Below are 22,769 nucleotides of genomic sequence, written 5' to 3'. Positions count from 1 at the left end.
GAAGGGGAAGTCAGCCATAACCAGAAAACACTATGCGTAACTGATTTGAGAGTGCAATTGCTCGAGAACCTAGCCAAAACCGAATCACAGTTTTGTCATTTTAGCATTAATAAAGAAGCCAACATAGATGAGGGAGTCAGTGGTAATCACTGGCTCTGATTGCATTTGCAACCGAAAGGTCACTTTTTTTTAGAGTTAGTCAAGTGCACTTCTTTTGTTTTCCTCGTGGGATTGACAGAGAGTGAACCTAAACAAAATTACAGACGCACAATCAGGCGTTGGAGTGGAATCAAAGATCAAAAAATCGTCCATGTAAGCGAGCCATAGGGTTCTCTGGTTATGAAGTTTCGGGGTTACTAAAGCTTTAGGTTGTAAATAGTCTCCAATGTCGGCCATTTACAAGTTAAATACACAAGGAGCCAAACCACAGCCCTGCTTGACACCCTTTAAGATGGAAATCGGGTGGGATAACTGACCTTGATGGTTAAATCAAACATGTATTGTAGAATGATCATATAGACTGATCATAAGCCTCAGGAGACTAAGCGGAATACCCCGGTTATGAAGTTTACACCACAACAATTTATGGTCCACCTCATCAAAGGCAGACGTCAGGTCGACAGAGGCAAAGTAGATAGAATTACCTCCCTTCTCCTAAAACGGACGCTGTAAACATGTATCACCAGACCATTTAGACAAGTGCCCATGTCCATCCTGAAGCCAGTTTACCATTTCTCAAATCTTCCCGAACCCACAGACCACCATTCTAGATTCTGCAGCAAGATACCAACAAATACGTTGCTGTCAGAGTCCAAAATTGCAATATGCCTGTAATTAGTAGGATCTGATCGTGCTGCCTTCTTATAGATAAGGACAACATGTGCCATGGACCACAAAGATGGAAAGGATTCCAACCATACAAGGTTGTTAAATAGGTATGTTAGAATACATGCCCAGGTGGTCAGATCTGATCTAAACAAATGGTTCGAAAGTTAGTTCAGTCCTGGAGCTATGGAAGAACTAATCCCATTGATCATCTTCAGGACAAGCTCATAATAATTGACAATCACATCTGTTGTGTTAACAGGATAGGAGGGTTCAGGCCAGCTCGGAGAAGGACTAACTAGAAATAACAAACGCAATCATCCTCAGAAACAGTGTTCAAGAGGCTACCTGCCTCAAATGCGTCTGTATCACCCATAAGCATGCAAAATACCTTGGAGTGTTTATTCCTCAATGCTGTAATCATAGCCTCAGCATCGTCATGATTTCTCTGGCAGCAGGTACCATTTAACCAGTTTTTATAAGATTGTTGAATTTTCCCAATCTGAACCTGTTTCTCTAAGTTAGAGTACTGATGATTAAATCACCAGAAATTGACGAGGAAGAGGTTTCATGATTAATCTCCATTCAATGCCCGCAGGAGCCAAGACCAAGCTCAGCATTATTTGGATTGCATATGTGCAAATGCCATTTCCACATAGGGTAACTGCATTTGTGCATGCAAAAACATACCATAAATCTCACTGTGGTGCCAACTGAATTGTATTTATACCGCGGCTGTGTTTTATTGGTTATAGTTGGGAGAGACCCATTGCCTGTTCCCTTGATTCCAATGTTCATGCAACTTCGAAAGGAATGCTTCTAAATTTCAACAATCTAACTTGCATTAACACCCAGAAGCTAGTGGTATGAGTTATTCTATACACGCTTAAGTTGAGGTGAAGTAGTGTTAAAAGGGGTCACCCAATACCCCTGGCAACTTGGCAAACTCTCCACATCCTGGGTTATGGTATGTTACTACCAGGGTCGTGGACAGCCATTTCTTGCAGGCATTTTTTTTTTTAAAAGACTGTGGCAAGCTAAATGGAACAGTGGCATCCTTGAAGTGTGTAAACGAATTGCTAATTGATTCAGGAAAGATCAGCAGACGTCTAGAACTAGCTGCTATTGCAGGCAGATCATGAACAGAAAAGATGCACTGTGGCCCAAGGATAATGGTGTGCTGTAGGAGAAATTCGATCGCCCGTATTCCACTCCTTATATCTTGCAGCCTTTTCTGCCAAGGGAAGTATATATATCCCTGTAGCAGGACTTTGCATGACTTCATGCCAACATATGATGCTAGATAAGTAATCATAACCATCTCAGAAAACTGCATTTCCCCATGACCCTGGCAGTGTGATAGACGTGCTGTAGGCATTCAAGCACTGGTTATTTCTAATATCCATTTTTTTTCTAATATCCTTTCATCACTCATCCCGACAGGACCAATGATTTTCGATCAGCTCAGATTACTGGCACAAGTGGGAAAGAAAGTTTAATTTCCTGTTTCACATCAGCAGAACACCAGCTTCCTCTGCGTCGAACTGTGACCATCATCAAGAACAGTGACAGGTACAGAGCTACTCGGCATGCAAAAATCTAATCACAGTTTTTGTCGAGTAATTTCTGATGTTTAACCAACCTTGTTATGATTTTCTATAAAAGACTAATGAAAAAAATAATGAATAATCACGCTGAGAGAAAAACGAGAATACCTTGAATTAAAAAATAATTACTGTTAACTTACTTACATGGGCGGGCGCTTCCTTCCATTAAATGGCTGAAGTCGATGCTTCGTACATGCATGTGCAATCTGACTCAACAGTGAACAGGATGCGATGGGAACTGATGGAAGGTCGCGAGTTCGGCCACTGAGTGGTCTATGCAGGCGCAATGCCTGGATTCTAAGAGAGGGGGATAAAGGTCCCATGTCCAGGCTTTTGGTGCCTTGTCATTTGAGGGCCCACCTCCCAGAATTTAAGATTACCGAATAGAAAGCGAAGGACAGAGTTTTGGCCACATGCGGTTCTGTGGACTGGGAGTACACTGAATCATTTTCACTGCAAACAGTAGAACATTTTTGTTTTTGTTTTCTCGGCCACTCGCTGGGCACTCCAGCTTTTGGACTGCAATTATCTGCTATTAGTCCAGTTATCCAAGATCTGGTCCAGCAAGGCTTTGTCTCTGAGCCAAAGTATTATAAGGGATCTGCTGCAAGGTGATCGTGTGCCTTGGATGAACTATATATGATAATTAATTTATATAAAGAATTAATTCATTAACATGCATCTGGAGTGCAGATTTAAATCCCCACACTCACAATTGTGTTCCTCCGGTTGTACGGTGCTAGTTTGTTCCCCCACACTCACTTCCCAGGAACGCGGAATTAGTTAAAGGAAAACATGCATGATCATTTTATAGACAAAATGGAGGGCTGAGAAATGATGAGATCTAACATGACATCGTATTGTGTCTGGGCCCCTTTTGCTGGACCGGCCAAATATTTGACATGGATACCCAACTATCACAGCACATCATAAATACTATGCTGAGATGAGATGCAATCGCTTGCCTGTTACAAAAGTAAAAGGAAAATGCAACAGCTGGACTGCATTTTTAAATATTCTCTCTTTGGTATGTCAATATAAGGCAAACAACTCATAAACCGGTGCTGAAGGCTAGAAAGCTTTGTCACTATGCCCTGCCTTATTAGATCTTGTAGTTGTACTCATACGTTGAGGAAGGATAGCTCAGAGGAAACGCGTTTGTCTTGGAAGCAAGACAACATGGCACAACACTGGTTCGAATCCCAATTCTGCTCTAAGAAACCACTCATTGGTATTAAGTGCATTATAAATTAACAATAAAAATAAAAAATGCTGAACTTTTCAGCACCTCGCTCTCTCACACCCTTACTCTTAAAGTGTGGCCGTAAGAAAACATTTTGGAGTTAAATAAGGCAATGGAACCAGTTGTGTTTTAATTAATTATCCAGTAACATTTACCCATTGCAAAAAAAGTAGGCTTTCACTATGTATGCTCTTATCTGGTATTGCCATTCTATGTGTACCACTAATGGCACTTTTAACACCCATACTTTACAGAAAGAATGGTCATTAACTGTAATGCATTTTTGAATTATAGACACAAGGTCAGAACATTATGTTTTACATTTATAAAATGGATGTTGACAACTGTCCAATAATGTTTATTATTATGTACCAATGTGTAAACTTTTACAACTGACTGCCTCGCTTTATAGCAATGCCTCAACCTTTTGATCAGATATGCTCCCTGCTAAGTCTATACATACCTTCTCTTTATCACTGTAAATTATGTAACACTGTAATTCCATGTAACATTGTAATTTTTTGTAACACTGTAATTCTATGTAACATTGTAAGCTTTGCATATTCTCTTCACTGCGCCCGGTTACCTTTGGGTCTGACGCGCATTACAAATAAATAAACATACTAACAAACAAACAAGTACTGTCATGGTGTTCGCTTAATACAGTGTGTGTGTACGTTATTGATTTTTTCATTACGTACATTTTTTATGATTGACTTCATTAAACAACTGTAACACATTATTACATAGCTCTCAACTAACACGCTTTTGGCGGGTGTCACCCGCCTTGTAAAGCGCTGACTCACCCGCGAAGCCTCCTGCACGCCTATTCATTTGAATGGACTCTCACCCGCCAAAAACAAAATCGGGTGTTTTCACCCACCTTTGCTACACAAATGGTTGAGAGCTATGTATATTACAGGAGAATAGTCATGCCTCTTTGCCATTACTAGAGTGGGCGTTCCATGGAGTAGCCAATTGGGTTAGGAGCTGTGATGAGTGTGCTGCTGCTCATTGGGAGCTGACAGGAAGTGCTGTTTCCATATCATCTCCCGCTGGCTGTTTCTAACAAACCAGCAAATGCAGAAATGGTGGCATTCAATGCAAGCGGGTTGTGTAAACGCAGAAAACTCCCATGGGGAGGCAAAGAGCAGCTCCCGAGCTACAGTCGCCACTGGACTGTCTTTCGTGTAGTTCAATTGCATTGTGGTGCCTGGGAGGTGCAGTAGAAGATAGTTATAGCAACTTCATCGTGAGTTGTATAATATAATGAGATCTCTGGAGAAAGGTGTGTTTTGATTTTACATTTTCTGCAAGTCATCATAGTAAGTGTCACAAAACATTTAAAAACAAAGGGAAGAGGCCTCCTCTGCTCTCTCAAAACTCGGACTTAGTTCTTCAAATAACACCCCCAATGTGCAATTTAAGAGAATACTGCAAGTCCCCCTATGAACGATATGCAATTTTATAAAGGCATTTGACTTACAACTTCGTATCTTTCCATAACCACAATATCCTCATAAAATACATCTGGCAATTATGTATCCTGTGAATAACGACAAGTAATCTCGTTACAGCTGAGAAATCCCAACTTGCTGATTATAATATACTTCTTCTTAAGATCTCTATTTCGGCTGCTGCCATAAAAGTTTACAACATAAACAGAAAGCAATACATGCTCATTTAAAATATGCATTGCAGCGTGTGACCATAACAGCAATTATTTCCAAACAATGCAAAAAAGGGTATACAAATTCCACAGCGACATGCACGCAGAAAAATACATTTAACCAGCAGCTGTGACAATAAGATACGAATTCATAGCCCATCATAAAATGTTATCAACTTCGCAGCAACTCTTTATGCAGCTTTTAGACATTTAATAAGACTGAAAACAACTAAAGGTGGGAACAATGAAAAACATAACACTCAAATAATATAATATACATTTTGAAAATTAGCTTTACAAATAGTAAAACAAACAAACATAAAATTGCTGATGCAGGAATTCAGTCAGTGCGAAGTGTACCGCCAATTGCCACTTTCCTAAAAAACATAGCCCTCCTTAAACAAAGTTCCATACGGGTACATCACCAAAAGAAAGAAAAAAAGAGCTGTAAAGTTAAGTTGTCTGAGAACAGGGAAGATGATGGCTTGTCTAACCTGATGATATGCTGGGCAAAATAACAACAAATGCAGAGTGTCGTCAACTGGATCCCCACAAAAGGGTGCATCCTGCAATAGCCGGTTGAGCATGCCAACTCGCCCAATTTGCATTCAGCAACAGGCAGTTAAACCTGACTCTGGTAATCAACCACTTGTCTGATTTTTGTATGGCTGTAAAATATCATGTAGACTGATAGCTGCAATAGATTTGTTGGCTGTGGCTGTGAGACTCACACTCACACTATTACAGGGCAGAGTCTTGTACTCTCGCTTTTTCTTATGATATACTCAAGTTGCAAGCAACACCACTAAATGCCGCTCCATTAGAATCCCTTACATATGACGTTAGTGACCACTTACAATCATGGGAGACTGCTGCTGCATACCATTCTCCACACTGAGGATAAAAGCCTGAGCACATCCTCTCGCCTTTACCAACAACACAAGATAATCCTTCAAGCACAGCAACATTTTCCTGACTTTAGGCAATGGAAAATATGTATTTAATCTTTTTTTATGATGCGCCGAATATCATACCTAAGTTCGGTTTCTAAGCACAGATCTGCACGGTCTTGCATCCAAGACCAGCACGTTGCCTCTGTGCTATCCTCTGTTCACAAAGGATAACACTGTTCATAATGTTCATAATGAGAATAGCTATTGTCATTATGCTATCATATACAATCATGCACCCTAGGGGTCTGCAACCTGCAGTCTGTCAGGGGTTCCAGACTATGGGCCTGATTCACACAGCTTTTTTCAATGAGCTTATCCCATTGAAAAATGCTTTGTGAGTCTGAATCTATGATTCCCATGATATCTCATCATTGATTATTCTTACTGCAGTAGATGGGAGCTGTAGTCCAAAACATATAGAGAGTCACAGGTTGCAACCCACTGGTGTAACCCCATCAAGGACATTTTCAGTACAAAAAGTTGCCTTTGCATGCAATGCCTCTGTAAAGCATTTAGCCTTTGTCCTCTTACTTTATATTGCAACATACATGCTAACATTATCCATTCCATGCCAGAGATATTTGTCCAATCCTGGTTTTTACTTTGCATTCTGGGACTTGCAGTCCTGAATGTCCCCATTATAAACCCAGGACACGTCCCAGAATGCAAAGTTAAAACCAAGACTGGACTAATGCCTCCTGAATGGAATGTATAATGTTGGCACGTATGTGGCAAGGAACTCAACATCCATGTAATATACAGTTCATGGCAACTTATCAAATATATCATTTAGATAAAGTGTCATCCCACTAGGTCTATTTTGTATGTTTTTTGTGGCTCTACTCTTCTGAAACTGTTGAGGCATTGGCATGCTATGCACTCTCGATGTAATAACAAAAGAGTAATTAGTTCCACAATTTTTAAGGATGAACAATATCACAGTAATTTGAAGAATTTGAAGATGAAAATGATTTGATATGAATCAAGAAATCGACAACAGTTCTGAATACAACTGGAGCTTGTTTCATCACCACTTGTCAATGTGCTCTTTTAGCTGCATGACCTTAACTGTACGTTAACGCTCAATGCTGAAATGACTCACAAAAGGAACCTGCTGCATGTCTTCCACTTCCATTGAACATTCCTACTCCAAAGTCAGTCAATAGAAACACTGGATTGCAGTCAAGATGTACCTTTCTGTGGACCACAAAGGAGACTCAGACACAATGATGGAGGCCAAGTAACCTTTTGCTCATTACCAAATGTAGTCCCATGCAAAAAGATCAGAGGGTTCTGAAGCTACTGAACTAGTCTAGCAGGGCATGCGGGCCAAGAAATTACAACTGGTGAAGGAGAAGTGACAGAGCATAAACTAACAGTGTTGTTGATGGCACCAGCATTCTTCCAACAAATGACCAGCAGCATAATAAAGATCACTGTAATATCATACATATTTATGGAACCTTACGCTTGTGTTCTGAAGGGCTATGTACATGTAATAATCACTTTGCCCTTCAGTATCCTTAGTAACAAATACAGTGCTTTATTTAAACATTGCTCCACAGATCTTCCTACCTCTTCCTTTTCAGCACTTAGCAAATCCCGCCATTCCTCGGTCACGTGTCCAAAATCCACTGTATTCATTGGCACCTTGACTTCTCCTATAATGTCGTGCTTGGAGAAACGATCGAAGTCGTATACTGCCATTACCAGGGTTTTCCCGCCCAGTTCAGAGTATGGCACCTAGTCACCAGACAGAAAAGAAATTAATAAGTGCATCAGATCAGAGAGCACAACACTTCTCATTGCATTGATGTTCAAGCTTTTCCACAAGCAGTCTGGAGCAGCCAGGAACGCAAACGGTCCATGATCGAACTTAAACTACATTACAAATTGCTTCCTAATATCAGAACATAATTCATTAATACAAAAGGTTGTACTCCTGCTTCGCTAAAGGTTTGGTTTTTGGTGGAATTGCATATCATGAGCCCATCAATGTGCCAACAACACATGTTATGGAACTACTGATCGGAACTTGCCATCATTTGTTTACTAGGCAGAACAATGTGTCCAGATTAAGTACAGTTCATGGATAATATCAATCACAGGGTACAAAACTAGACGTCTGAGATATTGTGGCCTGGATGTCACATGTTTGCAGCATAAAACAATTTTGGCACATGGTTGAATTTTAATTTAAAAAGCACATTTTGTTGAAACAAGTAAAAAGTACAGTGCAACATGACAAGAAATCAACAGCCAGCAAAAAGAACAAGCAGTAGTCAGATAACTGTGCATTGACCATCCTTAACTATGAATTGTCATACCATCCAACCCTGCAACCATTATCCGCCGAGAGGGGAAAAAAGATTGCTTTCTTTGAATTATTTGTTTATTCAGAAGCATCAAGATCACATATCCTCCCCCGGGACAGAATCATGAAATGCACACAGGTTCACAGTCATGGCATACCTACCCCACCATCACCAAATCATACCCAGAATCACAGCATGGCAGCCACCTTCGATCACTAAGCAAAAGCAAACAACCTGCTCAGCACACTGAACAACAAGCACACAGGCACAAATCAGTCGTTCATCCCACTGAAACCACTTCTCATCAAACCAAAGCCCTGTGTAAAATGATACTCACAGGAACTGACTGACAAGGTATGCTCCATCTGCAAGCAACACATGGTCTGCCACAACAGCTACTAGTAGAAATGCCAATCACGGAATCTCTCCACTCAGTGCACAAGAAATTCATCTTTGCAGCTAAAACCAGTTTCTACTCCTCTACTATTTGCAAGTCATCCAAACAATGCAGAGTCATCTTTAAAGTTGACAATCAATGCATTAATCCTCTACTAGACTGATTGATCCATTAATACATTGACAAGTGCCATGCCATCAATGAGTTATTTACTGAGAAATAAAACAAGATGAGACAACACAACAACATTGCAACCGCTCATCAGCTCATGGGTCCATCTCTTCGTGTAGCACTCTTAAATGGAACTAGGTAAGAACCATTACACTGGCAGATCTGACAAACACTCTTATAGCCCTCATAGCAAGTTCCTTACAAGATTTCATCCTCAGTGATGACAGCCATCACAGGAAATACGCTCCCAGTTCTCCTACACATCCATGATTTACATGTGAAACCCTGAACACTAGCCAGATTCTCGCACTGTTGACAAACCCATTCTGGACATAGAACACTGGGATAACTATTGTCTCAAAACAATCTTTCCAATTGATTGGACAATTCATAGAGAAAACCATATTCCTTCAGTCACATAAAATTCATAGAGAAAACCATATTCCTCCAGTCACATAAAAGGATTATAGAAGACAAGAGCTTCCAACAATGCCAATTTGGCTTCTGAAACAGATGCAGTAGAGCAAGCATCACTATCCTAGTCATTGAGGGCAATCTCTGGATCCTTGATAAGGTACATGCCTACCTTACGGCTCTGCTTGAGTCTTTGCCAACACTGATCATCATTCTGGAATCGAGCATGGCTTTCAACAAGGATGTCCTCTGATGGCACAACACCTCTGCCATTAGAATGCAGCTATCCCTATGACAAAAATTCGGTCTAGCTGGACACATAATGAGTTCTACTACTCTTGCATACTCTCTTGTATACTACAAAGCATCCATTCACTTGCCAGCTCAATATGGGCAGCTAGTAGGGACCAGGCCACCCCTGCTCAAATTCGCTTTGGCCAAAATGCACACAAGCATTCTACACTCCTTTGATCAATTTTCCAAAACCCTGGATTACGGTCCCCCGCGGGCATTCAGCTACAATGCTTTGTGGCCATACCAATAGGATAAAGGTGCAATAAAAATGACAAATTACATTACATAACGTGCCAAAGCATAGTGTGCACATGTGTCCTGCTGCATCAGCATCCTGCTCAGTAGTTCATGCTCTACCAGTGGCACATTGCACATAAGAATATTTCGATCTGTGATTAATTCCTTCATGATGGCCTCCTGCATTGCGACACGTCCATTGACTTCCACGTGGTCCAGCGTTGCGCAACATGGCGTTCGCTGTGCAGCGATAAGGTCCCGTTTCTCTAGATATCCCTTGATTCATTCACAAAGCGAACACTTTAGTGGGTGCTCTGATACAACTATGCATTACTGCCTAAACGGTAACCACCCAGTCTTGAACAGCGGATCTCAAATGCAGACATTGACATCCCTGTGAGTAGGGACGCTGGTGGCTTTCCTCCGTTTTCCTTTTTGCGTCACCACCGCAAGACAAATTAAAGGTACGGATGGGTGATGTACCAATCGATGAAGGTGTCAGCGTTCCTGTGGACTATTCGACCGCTGGAGATGCTTCCCGTCATTATGGCAACGTTGGAGGTCGAGAGTGTCCAATCCAAGATGGCCACTTCACCTTCAATGCATTGATCACACTGCATCATGATGGGTACAGAACATACATACTGGGATTTGGGACTCGGGACCAGCGTATCGCAAATGTGTTCCTCTGATTGCGCAATGCTAGTTTGTTCTTGGTAAGCCTTCTTGCCCCTTCTCGTTTTTGTCTGGTCTTTCCTGGTTCCTGCTATTCTCCCTGCATTCTCTGCCCTGTGCTGCCCCCTGGGTTTGCTTCCACTTCCCATTCCCTCCTGTCTATGTATTACAAACTCTGCCTTCTCCCTTCTCACCCTGTTCCGTTCAATTGGATTCCACCTTGCTGCTCTGCTCTGGCACTACTTGGCTCCTGGATTTGAAGCCTTCTACCGTATTCCTTGTAGACTGCTTCTACTATTGGAATACTGAGGCATGGACCGGCGCTGGACTGCAGCATTAACATCAGAAGGTTTTTTGTGTGTCGTCTGAGGCTTTATCCTCCTGTTTTCCAGAGACTCCTCTTCCCGAGTGGCCACTCCTTGCACCAGTTAAAAATACCACGTTAGCCGGTTGGCTACTAGAGATGACAGGCCTTACCTCTACCCTTTATCATCCAAGAAGCCATTTCAGTTAAGGCCTGTCATTGACAGAGGTAACCACAACAGGTTATGGGAATATAGTAACGCTATCTATATTTTTATTCTAGGGTTTCTGAGGACCGTAAACAACACACCAGAGGGCGGCCTCGTCGGTACAGACACCTGCACTACTAAGCACTCCACCCCATTGAGGCGCTACGACTGTAGGCACTGAAGTGAGTTTCTTCATTAATTGTAACCAATCTTCCGGTTGGCCTAAAGTCAAGCCCCCAATATGTCAATATGGTATGTAAGGGTGGAATGATGTATTGTCACCTAGAGAATATATATTCACATGAAACAAGCTGGTTCCCCCAATTACGTTTGAACATTGTATGCTGTTAAATGAAATTATAGGGCTATTTTCAAAATATGTACCTGTATGTTGTCCCTTTTTTCTAAAGATTGTTATTCTACCCCATCAATCAAATTTGCACTGTCCTGAATATGGCTGGTCCATGTTACTCTTGAGACCTTCAACAGCTGAAACTCGAGTCGACAATATCACAATTTCCATCAGGATTTAATTAAATGGACTTGTTTACAAAATCAGCAGGGCCTGAATGCATCCTAACATAAAGTTATATGATGCATGTATTTTTGGTAAAGGAATTGTTTTTACTGTTTTTATGCACATGATGTGATTTCATTGACCCATCACTTCCGTATGTATGTTGGGTATTGAGAATGGTATGCCTGTGTATGAGAGTAACGTATGTGACGAGATTGAGTTCTGGGTTAGGTCAATAGGGTGTTGCACTTTAATATTTACACTTTATAACTGATTTATGTTGTTATCTCATCAGCACTGCACTTTCGGCTGAATGTATTTCCAATTGTAAATTGCGTTCAACTTTGGATCTAAGTGTGTTTTCCACATTGAACACATTTCTATAAAACATTTGTTCTCAATAGCATTATTAGGTTCCTTTTGAAGTTGTCATTGTAAATCTCTGGGGGCGTTCTTTGTTCTCCTACCAGTGGTAGAGAGCAGGCTCAGAGAGCACAGGTGCCACGTTGACAGTTGCAGTTACATCCAAGTCTCTGCAGTACAAGGGCTGCACTTAAGATATGCACACCTGTACAATAATTATGATCATTATATGTAGCCCATGCTGGGGGCAGGGTAAACTCTAAAATAAGCCATGCACGAGTTAGGGCATGGTGCATGGTATTACTCATAATTACAGCAGCCACATAACATTGATATCACATATGTGTCAGCCCTGTTGGCCCAGTTGAAGGTGTGAAAAGGTTATGTGTATTCTCGGAAGACAGGCTGGTCATAGCCCTACTGGTAGGAATGTAGCACGGGGTGCTGCATCTCTTTGTTCCTTTGTAAGGGCAGGTAACACTCTTCCCCAGGGACAGCCACTCCACAGTAAGCAGGCCTGTGAACAGGAATCAAAGTGGACAAAAGTCTTGCTTCCACACAAGGGTGCTGCCTATAAAAGGCCTTTGGTCCTAGTGAGAAGGGAAGGGCTGGGTTAGTGAAGACAGGGATAGCTCTGTACAGCTGAGGGAGGTTTTCACCATCTTGTTCGTCTCTGCCTCTGCCTCTCCTTCCTGTCCGCTCCACTTCTTCTAGCACAAAGCACTTTGGGTGTCATGTCAGAAGGAGAAAGTCCACTTCTTTCAAGAACATGGATTGGACCACTAAGGTAGACTAGCTTTAGTCCAATCACCTGTCAACTTTTACTTTTGAAAGAAGGGGTCTCACACCACTTGTTAGATTAATTCTGAAACAACATCTGAGAAATATTCATTGGACCTTGCTTGGGAGATTTGCACTTTCCAAAGCCCTCAACCACTGAGGTGAAGAAGGAGTAGTCAGAGAAAAGGTCTGCCCCTACCCACTCCCTGGGCACATTGGGTGGGACTCTTGCTAAGGACCATAACCTGCCACTCTGCACCAGAATCTACTGAAGCTTAGAGATTAGACCCTGAATGGGCTCATCCTGTCTTCAATCCCCTGACGTGGGTCTGACAGCACCTGGAGGACCCGATCAACTAAGGCTCCCCATTTGGCTGTATCAAAGATGGTAAATCTGCTGCCACAGCCGAGCTTGATGCTATTGACACAGAAGGATCCCATCGGTGCTACTTTCTGGCACTCCTATGAAACTTTGAACTATAGTGCCTGCATCTCGAGCCCGCTCAACACTGAATCAGGGACTTGCTTAGCCCATCACCTGGTAGGCTCGAATCAACTGCTAAACACTGGGACCCAATTTGAACCGCTGGAGATTCACTTGCCAACTCGAACCTGGGTTTACACCATCACTCAACTGCTGCTTTGTTGAATTGTACACCAGAGCAATAAGATCACTGCTTCGACCGGTCCTGTCCACTGACTCAAACCACTCTAGCGTCACTCGTCAACCCTTCTCGGCAGTTACAACCTGATAGGTCTTGACCTCGAGCTGATTCTTGTGAGTGCCCCAACCTGCTTTGCCAAAAGCCACCTTCAAACAGCACAGAGCTACCGCCTCCGAACCTGCTTGATGCCTGCTTGCCTCTGGGGCTCAGACTGTGGGACCCATTACAAGTGTGGTGGTCTGGAAATAATGGTGCTAGTTGCACCGTACAGTGACCTTTTTCAGACCGCCGCTACAACTCTGCCTTTCTGGGCCGTTGTGTCCAGCAAGTCTGACTTGGACTCCATGGGAATGGGGACTTACACTTTCCGCCGCCTGATATCCAGGGCCACCAGGATTTGTAATGTCCTGTGGCACCGGGATCTCAGGCGGCGGAAACGGTTTTACCGGTTTGGCTTAAACCCACCAGTAGCACCGGCATGTTACCGACAGATTCGCAATGAGGGCCAATGTTTTCTATTTCATTTTCTTGCAGATGGGGTGTTTATTTAAAGTACAAATATATTTATAGACTCTGTTGTTTGGGTCACTACCGGATCATATTTACACCCCCTTTAAGAGCATAGCCTTTCCTCGGCCCACATTACCACAAAAGGCAAAGGAGGTACATCTTTTATTTGTGCATGTTTTACCTTTATGGTTGTTTTGGCTCTAGATTTGTACAAGATTGTGGAGGGCTGAGTGGACATTTTAGCCTCAACTCTTCCTTGTACTCCTGCATGGCAGAATCCAATTTGCCACAGTGACATACTCTCTCTCAAAGGATTCGCTCAGATGCTGCAAGAGGGTACTTTTTTGTCAATGCCTCCTACATGTATCACATATTCCTCTACCATATGTTTAAGTCGCATTCTTGGTACCTGAATAACAATATTTATGGCTGTACATGCATACTTTTTTGTGACCACATGCTTACAAGAGGTTTACACCAAAATATGGCCTAAAGTTATTTTAATGAAGCTTAACACAACAACCCCAGGGGATTTCCACACATTGTATCCCACTGTTCTTTATGGAACCACTATAGCACTATAGCACAGTCCATATTTGCATGTGAGTGCATACTCCAGGAGCCCTTTAAAACATTTACAAAAGGTGAAGGGTTGTTAGGGAAGATTGTTTGACCCACACTCGCTATATGGCAAATCCTGAGCACAACCATTGGGGCAGACCCTAATCTACCAGGTTTGAACAGTCAGACACTCTCGGTTCATTCTAAAGAGATGGCTGTGACAAGGGGCCACACAAAAGGCAGACATGGCTCTTTACAACTACGGAAATTACCAATTATTTTTCTGAATATTGTGATTTGTGTTTTACTGGAGGGTTTGCTCCATTATAGTGCACGTTCACATTCATGTGCTGAAAAGTCTGTGCCAACTCGGCAGTACCCACTCCATCTGCTCAGATTGATTTGGCACAGACGCTCGGCGCATCCTAGTCTGTTCATTAATGCCACTTTTAATATTCGTGGGAAGCGATGCAGCGCAGGTAGATGATATCTGAGAGGTCGACTGAAAGAAAGGTCCAATTAAGTATGTTTTCAGACTCAGATGGAAGGCCACGCCAATTTTCATAGTGTGTCCATTATTTTACATGCATAAATGCTTACCTTATGCCTGGGAACACACTTCTGAATTATTTGCATTGATGAAAAAATGGAAGCGAAAACGACATTTGATCTGTAGTAACCTTGAAAAACTGGATTTTTCTGCAGGTATTCTTTTTCATATGTTTGAAAAACGTTTGGCGTATCTTTGGCTAAAGAGAATGGTATTATTTGTTGAACGAAAATACACTATAATCAGGGAAACTGATAATAGCATGTGGAATAAAATGTAAAGCTAAGACTGTGAATGTAATATAGTAATACTGCACATTGCATATATATCTATTCATAGTTCACCAAAGGTAAGGGATTCCACACAGATGAGCTTAATTTCCCCCCCAAAAATGTTATTGTGTATTTTTTACACATATAAACAAAAACGTTTTGAATTCTCATAGTGATGTACTGATTACAGATTCTTATAAAAAGACCAGGACTATATACATGAACCGGTTTCCCGAAAACCAATTTTCATATCCTAACATTCAATTAAAAAAAGAAACTTTTATTTAACATAAAAAACTGAAGTAATATAGAAGGTTTTCATGCATTTCTATCTATTAGGATCCCATTTATAGCTTAGCTTATCATTGCAAGTCCATAATGCCTTGCTCAGTAACTTTATTGATTGCTGAGAAAATTTCGAACAACAGCTTTACTGAAGATAGCAGTAATGACAGTCGTGAAGATGTCATTCATCGATGCCATAAATCATTTGTCAACACAATTGAGGGGGAGTGAATGAACCGTTCCAAATACCTTATCCTATGACTCAAGAACGCAGGGCACTCCATTACCAAGTGGAATAGTGTCTCAGTCGTATTTGAGTCGCACATTCGACACTTTCGCAAAACACAAGGTACTCCTAACTTTGAACCCACCACTTCTAATGTTGGCAGACAGTTTAACCTAGATTTTAGGTACAATTTTCGATAGTGGGAACTAGGTAATTTAGCTAGATACGATTTTAGGTGAGGCTGCCTATTTCCAATGCATGGATCTATGATATTAATTTCTTCATGTGCAGTTTCAACTTTTGTCCTTGTACGCCTAGAAATCCCGACGTTTTGCTGAATCACTATTTTTGTCTGTTTGTACCTAGCCCTCCTAACAATTTACGGGCTGCTCACAGAGGCAAGCCAAGATTTGCTGGGGGATGGAGAGAGTGGCCTCGAGTGAAGCAAGTGGTGAAGAAAGGTCAAAGGGTGGAAAGGAGATAGTGGTGGAAACAATTGAATGATCAGATGTTGGATGCTGTGACAGAAGTATTAGTGGCTGAGAGAGAGGTGGAGATGAATAAGAGATCCAAAGAGGTACCCCGTGTGTGGGTGGGTAGGTTATAGATAGAGTGGAGAGCATGGTGACTAAGAAAAGACTGAAGTTCAGATTTCCGAGAAGTGCTTGGAGAGGGAAGGTTACAGTCAGCTAAGAGAATGAGGTGATGTTTAGTGGAGAGATAATGAAGGGGTTGCCCAAGATAATCAAATAATGATCCAGTCGGAACAGGAGGGTGATAGATGGAGATTATATGAGCTGAGTAAGGCAGAACAATAGTAGAGTTGGTGAATATAAAAGAGGTAAGAGAGGACGTGGAATTGGGGATTTGTGAGGCATTGAGGCGGGAAGAGAGCAGGGCTCAAGTCGAGGGTACACGCGTGGCGACGGAGTCCACCTACTTTTTTCAACAACTAAAGGTGAAATGTTTCATTTTCATACTACATGTTCCCGGGAAAACATAAGTATTGGTTCTTGGAGTTTAAAACATGCACACCTTTTGACCTTTTCAGATACACTATTAGAATGAAATATCCTCTTTGGGTTTTGTGCGTGTGTTGGTTTTATGAAAGGCAAATGCCATTGCCCTGTGCAATTTGGGTGGTTATGCAAAGACAATTTAATGAAATGTGAATATTTTACCTTGATGTACTCATTTCTCATGACGTCGCTTCCCATTGCATTATTTTGATGAGTCCCCCCACTTTAATTTTTAGCACTTGACCCCTGGAAGAGTCCAATGCCTCCAACTCTGCCAGCCAGTCGAGGGGAGTGAATAAAGGATAGTTTGGAGACATGTAGGGCCACCAGAGTGGCAGTATCATTTGGAGAAATCCAGGCTTCACTGATAGCAAGAAGGTCAAGGGGAGGGGAGCTGGAGTTAAAGTAGTCAGCGATAAAGGAGGTCTTGTTGCGTACAGACTGAGAATTCCAGAGTGAAATATTCAGTTGATGAGGTAAGCAAGAGTATATAGAATGAGTTTCAGCGGAAGAGAGGCGAGGTGGAAAGGTATTAGAGGAGGTATGGTAAGCTTGTTGGCACTGTTTTTGGAATGAGAGGGAAGAGAGATGGAGTAGTGGCAGTTTCGAGTTGCAAGTTTTATAATTGGGATAGGAAAGGAGGAAGTTATAGTATGATTGGAAAAAGCATAGGTAGAGGTGAGTAGGAGAAGCAACAGGAGGAGCAGAAGTGAATGAATTATACGTGAGGTAGAGAGACAGTACAGTAATTGGGAAGCTAGGGGTACTCACAGGTCCATGTGTATGCAATTAGTTGTTTTGGTGGAGTGCTGTGTTGCAGTTAGATTTGAATGTTGTTTGTGTGCTTTATACAAGGCATTAACAATTCAAGCTGCAATGCACCAGAACAGGACATGCTGGGTAATACATGCTACATCTCAAGCCACCTCGGCTAATTAGACTGTTTTAGCCATTGTGTGCTGCTTCGTGCTTGTTCTGGTCAGACATGATACACAAATAATTGCTTCACCTTTTACAAAGAGGAAATTTAAACCTTCTGCCATTCCCCCCTTTCTCTCTGAGCTTACAGTTACCACTCTCCTCCTTTACACCTGATTCCTCTTCCACCAACACTGACTTCTTCAGCTTCCAATCCCTATTATACAACTCATTCTCTTCTCATTTCCCACTACTTATTTTTACCCCTAATTCTCAGCATCCTCAACCATGGATCACCCCATTGATATGCACATATTCTCACAGACATGCATCAGCTGCTGTGCAAATGGAGGCATGCACACTCTCATGAGGAGCTGCAACTCTACCTCTCTGCCCTGAACTCTCTCAAGTCCACACTTGATAGAGCAAACAGGGAAATCTACCTAACCCTCATTGACTCTCACTCCAGCCATCCTCACTGGCTACAGGGCACACTAAGCTCACTTCTCATTCCTCCTAAGTCTATGACTATCAACTCTACTATCACAGCTAATGTCCTGACTGAATATTTCACTGCAGAAATGTCCAACATTGGAGACTCTCTCCTGACCTTCCTCTCACTCCCTTCTCTTACATTTTACACTCCTACTCTGCCATCATCATCTGCCTCTGTCGCCCACTTTAGTCACACTCATGATGACGAAGCGCTATCTCTACTGATGAAGACTAACCCCTCTTGTGCCACATCATAACCTCTTGCTCCTCAGCTAGCCAATCCCATATCCCCTGTAGTGGCCTCTTACCTCCCTGAACTTTTCAACCTGTCCTTTGACCGTTGTCCCTTGCTTTCCCTCTGTTTCAAAAACAGCTACAGTCAAAACTAGGGGCTGACCCAAACATACTGGCTAACCTTTACCCGGTGCCTCTCCTTCTGCACTACTCTAAAGTGCTCAAAAGGTTTGTCTACGCCTTTCTTACCAATTTCTTAGACATCCACAACCTTTAGATGCCTTACAAGCAGGTTTCCACTCCTGTCACTCCACTGAAACTGCTCTCATGAATGAGTCCAACTTCATCGCCTATGCTAAGCACTCCAATTCGTCCTCTACCCTAAGTCTCCTTGACCTCTCTGCTGCCTTTCTCACTATCAATCACTGTGGTCTCCTTAATATTCTCTCTCTTCTTGGGATCTACGATAGAGCCCTTGCCTGGATTGAATCCTACCTGGCACCTCACCAATTCTCTGTCTCCTGGAACAACAACACCTCTCAACTCACTCCTCTTACTGTTGGTGTTCCACAAGGCTCTCTCTTGGTCCACTCCTCTTTGCACTCTACTCCTCTGCTCTTGAGGTACTAATCTCCTCCTATGGGTTCTTGCACCAAATCTTCATGGATGACATCCAAATCTTCTTCGCTTTAACTGAACTCTCCTCTGAACTCTCTATCAACATTTCCAACTGTCTCTCTGTCATTAAATTCTGGGTGACTTTGCACGCTCTGATGTTAAACTCTACCTAAACAGAGGTGCTCTTTTTTTCCCTACCAAACTCTCTCTCTCAGCTCTCCCGCTTCCTATCCAGTTCCCACCTGACACTCTCCCATACTCTTCTTCAGCTAGAAACCTCTGCATCTTCTATGACTCTTCTCACATCTTCTCTATTTTCATCTACTAAACTGGAACAGCCTCTTGCCTCAACCTCCTACAAATTAGGACAATCAGGCACCTCCTTCCTTTCAACATTACCAATCATCTCTTAACCACTCTTGTCTTCTCTAAACTGGACTATTGTGCAAACGTCATCTTTGGTCTCCGCAACTATGCTTTCTGTCTTCTCGACAAGATCATTAACTTAGCTACCTTGACCCTCTTTGAACTCCCTCACTTCACACCTTCTTCTTCGTACCATCACCATGCTATATGGCTAATGATGCAAAACAGAACCAGATCAAATTTCTTCTCCTGGTTCAAAAATATATCCATGGTAAAGCACCACTGTATCTATCCTCTATCCAACTCTACATGCCTTCTCATAATCTCTGCTCTGCCTCCTCGACTACCCTTGTGGTTCCTCACCCTCCATCAGCTTACTCTCACTTCTGCTCTTTCTTTCTTCTTGCTAGACTTGCATGGAATTCTCCTGCCCCAGACATCAAAGATGCAGTCCACATGGATGTGCTCAAAACCAAACTAAACGTGTACCTATTCGCCTTTCAAATTAGCCCCTTAACCTACCTCTCATCTGCCTACTACCATTTTTTCCTCCATGACTCTAACCTGCCCCGGTCCCTCACTTTCTCTGCTCCATTCTAGCACTTCACCCATCATGGTCACATCCCAAACATAGCTGGCTGTACCACCTATCTGCACTTAAAAATGTCCAATGTTCATTGTCATTAATCTATGTATGTCTACTTATGTATTGTCCCCTGTGACTGTTCCATTTACTCCCCTCCACAAACTGCTCAGAACGTCCCTCAAATTCAAAACATTGTAAGAAGCTCACTGCTTCCCGTCAAATATGATTTTGTATCTATTGCATGTTCTTTCGTGATCAACAGAGCATTGATCCTCCTGTATGTACATAAATACATAGTTATTATTATTTTTATTACTATTAATATTATTATTATTATTATTATTATTATTATTATTATTATTATTATTATTATTATTATATTTATTGAGCGTGGACCAAGCTTCGGGATGCAATGGATCACTTTACAATCATAGTGAGAAGAACAATATTAAGGAATAGAGAAACAAGGGAGTGGGGATCTAACAACAAGGGAGGTAGAGCAATGGATCTCCAAGTAACCAGGGGAGGAAACAGTGGGGATCAGATCACCCAGTCTCAGGTATGGTGGAGAGTGTATGGTGTATGGACCTAGGTTTTAGGGAGGAACCATTCATTGAAGAGGAGGATCTACAGTTCCTTCCTGAACTGTAGAAGCGAGGAGCGAGTCAAGTGTTGATGGAGAGGAGGTTCTAGAGTGTTGTGGCATAGACAGAAAAGGTCTGTCTTGTGTGTTTTTCCTTCCTGTACTGGCAGAGTTCACGTCTGCACATGTCCTTACTTTGGGTGGATTGTAGGCCTCTAGAGATGTTAAGTTTCTCAGTGAGGTAGCTTGGGGGACTTGGGTTACAGCCTTTTAGATGATGCAGCAGGATTTTAAGATGATACAGGCTTGCACTGCAAGCCAGTGCAGTTTGATGCGGGTCAGGGTGAAGTGGTTTACTTTGTGGAGTCCTTTGAAGAGTCGTACTGCAGCATGCAGGAAACATCTCAGGGGAGCCAGGGTAGTCGCTGGAAGGCCTTGCAAGAGGGCATTGCCACCATCCATATGGGAGAGGACCAAGGTCTAGACAGCAAATCCTAAGTTGTTTTCTGGGATGGGGGCTTGATTTTCCACAAGTGATAACCTTGCTATGTGCTGTTTGAAGGAGAGGTAACTGTCAATGTCAAACCTAATGGACTTTGTGCAGGTGTTCAGCTGGGGAGTAAAGCCCTCGGGTGCATAGAAGAGAGTCAGGTCTGCATATCCGGGTGTTCGGTGTTGTTGGTCAGCAGTAGGAATTCAGTCTTGGAGGGATTGAGCTTCAGGTAAGCCCTGGACCTCCATGACTGGATCAATGAGAGGCAGGCTTTGAGCCTGTGTATGTCTTTGATGGAGGATATCTTGCGGTAGAGATGCATGTCATCTGTATATTGGTGGATACCGATGTTGTGTGGTGCGAGGTGGGTTCCAATGGGTTCCATGTACAGATTGAAGATCACAGTAGAGAGGATGGATCCTTGCGGGGCTCCACAGGAGATTGGAAGAGTTAGTGATCTGCAGCAACCCATTTGCACAAACTGGTGTCAATTATCAAGGTAAATTTGAACCAGCTGAGGAAGACCTTGCTGATCCCAATGTAGCAATGTAGATTGTCAGTGAGTGTCTGGTGGCTTACTGCGTCAATTGATGCTCAGAGATCAAGGAGAACCCAGAGGCAAGGATTGGCTTCACCAAGGATTTTAAGGGCATCGTCGGTCACTTTGATAGTAGCTCATTCTGTGCTGTATCTTATTTAATTGGCATTTGTATGGCACCTATATATCAAAAAGTGGTGTTGCAGGGGAGAAAATAAAAGTAACGTGAAATGCAGATCGTGCAAGTGCAATAACAAGAAGTGCAGAGAGAGGGGAAGAGGGAGAAATGCAGGGGGGAGGGGACCAAGTGTCTGGACAAGTGCTAGGAGATGCCCAGAGGGGCAAGTGCTCAGGCAAGGGGATAGGGGTCCACTAGTGAGAGGGAGGTATCTGGGTCTGAAGCCAGATTGGTAGGACTGAAGGAGATTGATGGCTTAGTTGTGTTGGAAGAGTTGTGTGGCTACTGCTTTCTCAATTATACACTGAGACCACAACGGCTCATCCCTGTCTCTCAAGGGGATCATTTGAGAGATCCCCACATTTTGCCACTTGCCCAGGATTCTGGCGGAAGGTAGGTTACACAAGGTGAAAAGGTGCGCTGAACAGCGGCAATGCAGAGAGGAGGTTTGTGTGCATGGATTACATTCTTCATCCATTTTTGTAGTAAGGGAATTCCCTTAATAGAGTTGTCACTCAGGTGCACCTTCCCATCTTTGTGCATCTTTTCAGCTTGTGAGCCTTCCCTGGGTGCAACTTCTACATGCAGTTTCCACACATATGCACCTTTACAGTAACTAAACATTCCCCAACTGTGCTGTTTCCTCTGATTTCTCCTTCGTTCCAGGGCTCTTTCTCCCGTTACTCCTTTCTCTAGTTTT

The 22,769-nt window shown here is 42.6% G+C and overlaps 1 protein-coding gene across 3 annotated transcripts in view; it reads right to left on the bottom strand.

Moving 5' to 3' along the window:
• The window catches only part of SYT1 (synaptotagmin 1), a 1,490,427-nt gene that overhangs the window by 593,503 nt on the left and 874,155 nt on the right, over positions 1 to 22,769 (bottom strand). For all 3 annotated transcript variants that reach the window (XM_069629284.1, XM_069629282.1, XM_069629283.1), the window contains exon 6: positions 7,873 to 8,040. In XM_069629284.1, coding sequence (XP_069485385.1) covers positions 7,873 to 8,040 — 168 coding nt within the window. The remainder of the gene's footprint in view (positions 1 to 7,872; positions 8,041 to 22,769) is intronic.

Source organism: Ambystoma mexicanum, chromosome 12 (assembly GCF_040938575.1).
Source record: "Ambystoma mexicanum isolate Mex_15411 chromosome 12, UKY_AmexF1_1, whole genome shotgun sequence".
Lineage (NCBI taxonomy): Eukaryota > Metazoa > Chordata > Amphibia > Caudata > Ambystomatidae > Ambystoma > Ambystoma mexicanum.
The sequence above is the reverse complement of the archived record's forward strand: the minus strand, read 5'-3'. Positions and strand labels throughout refer to the sequence as shown.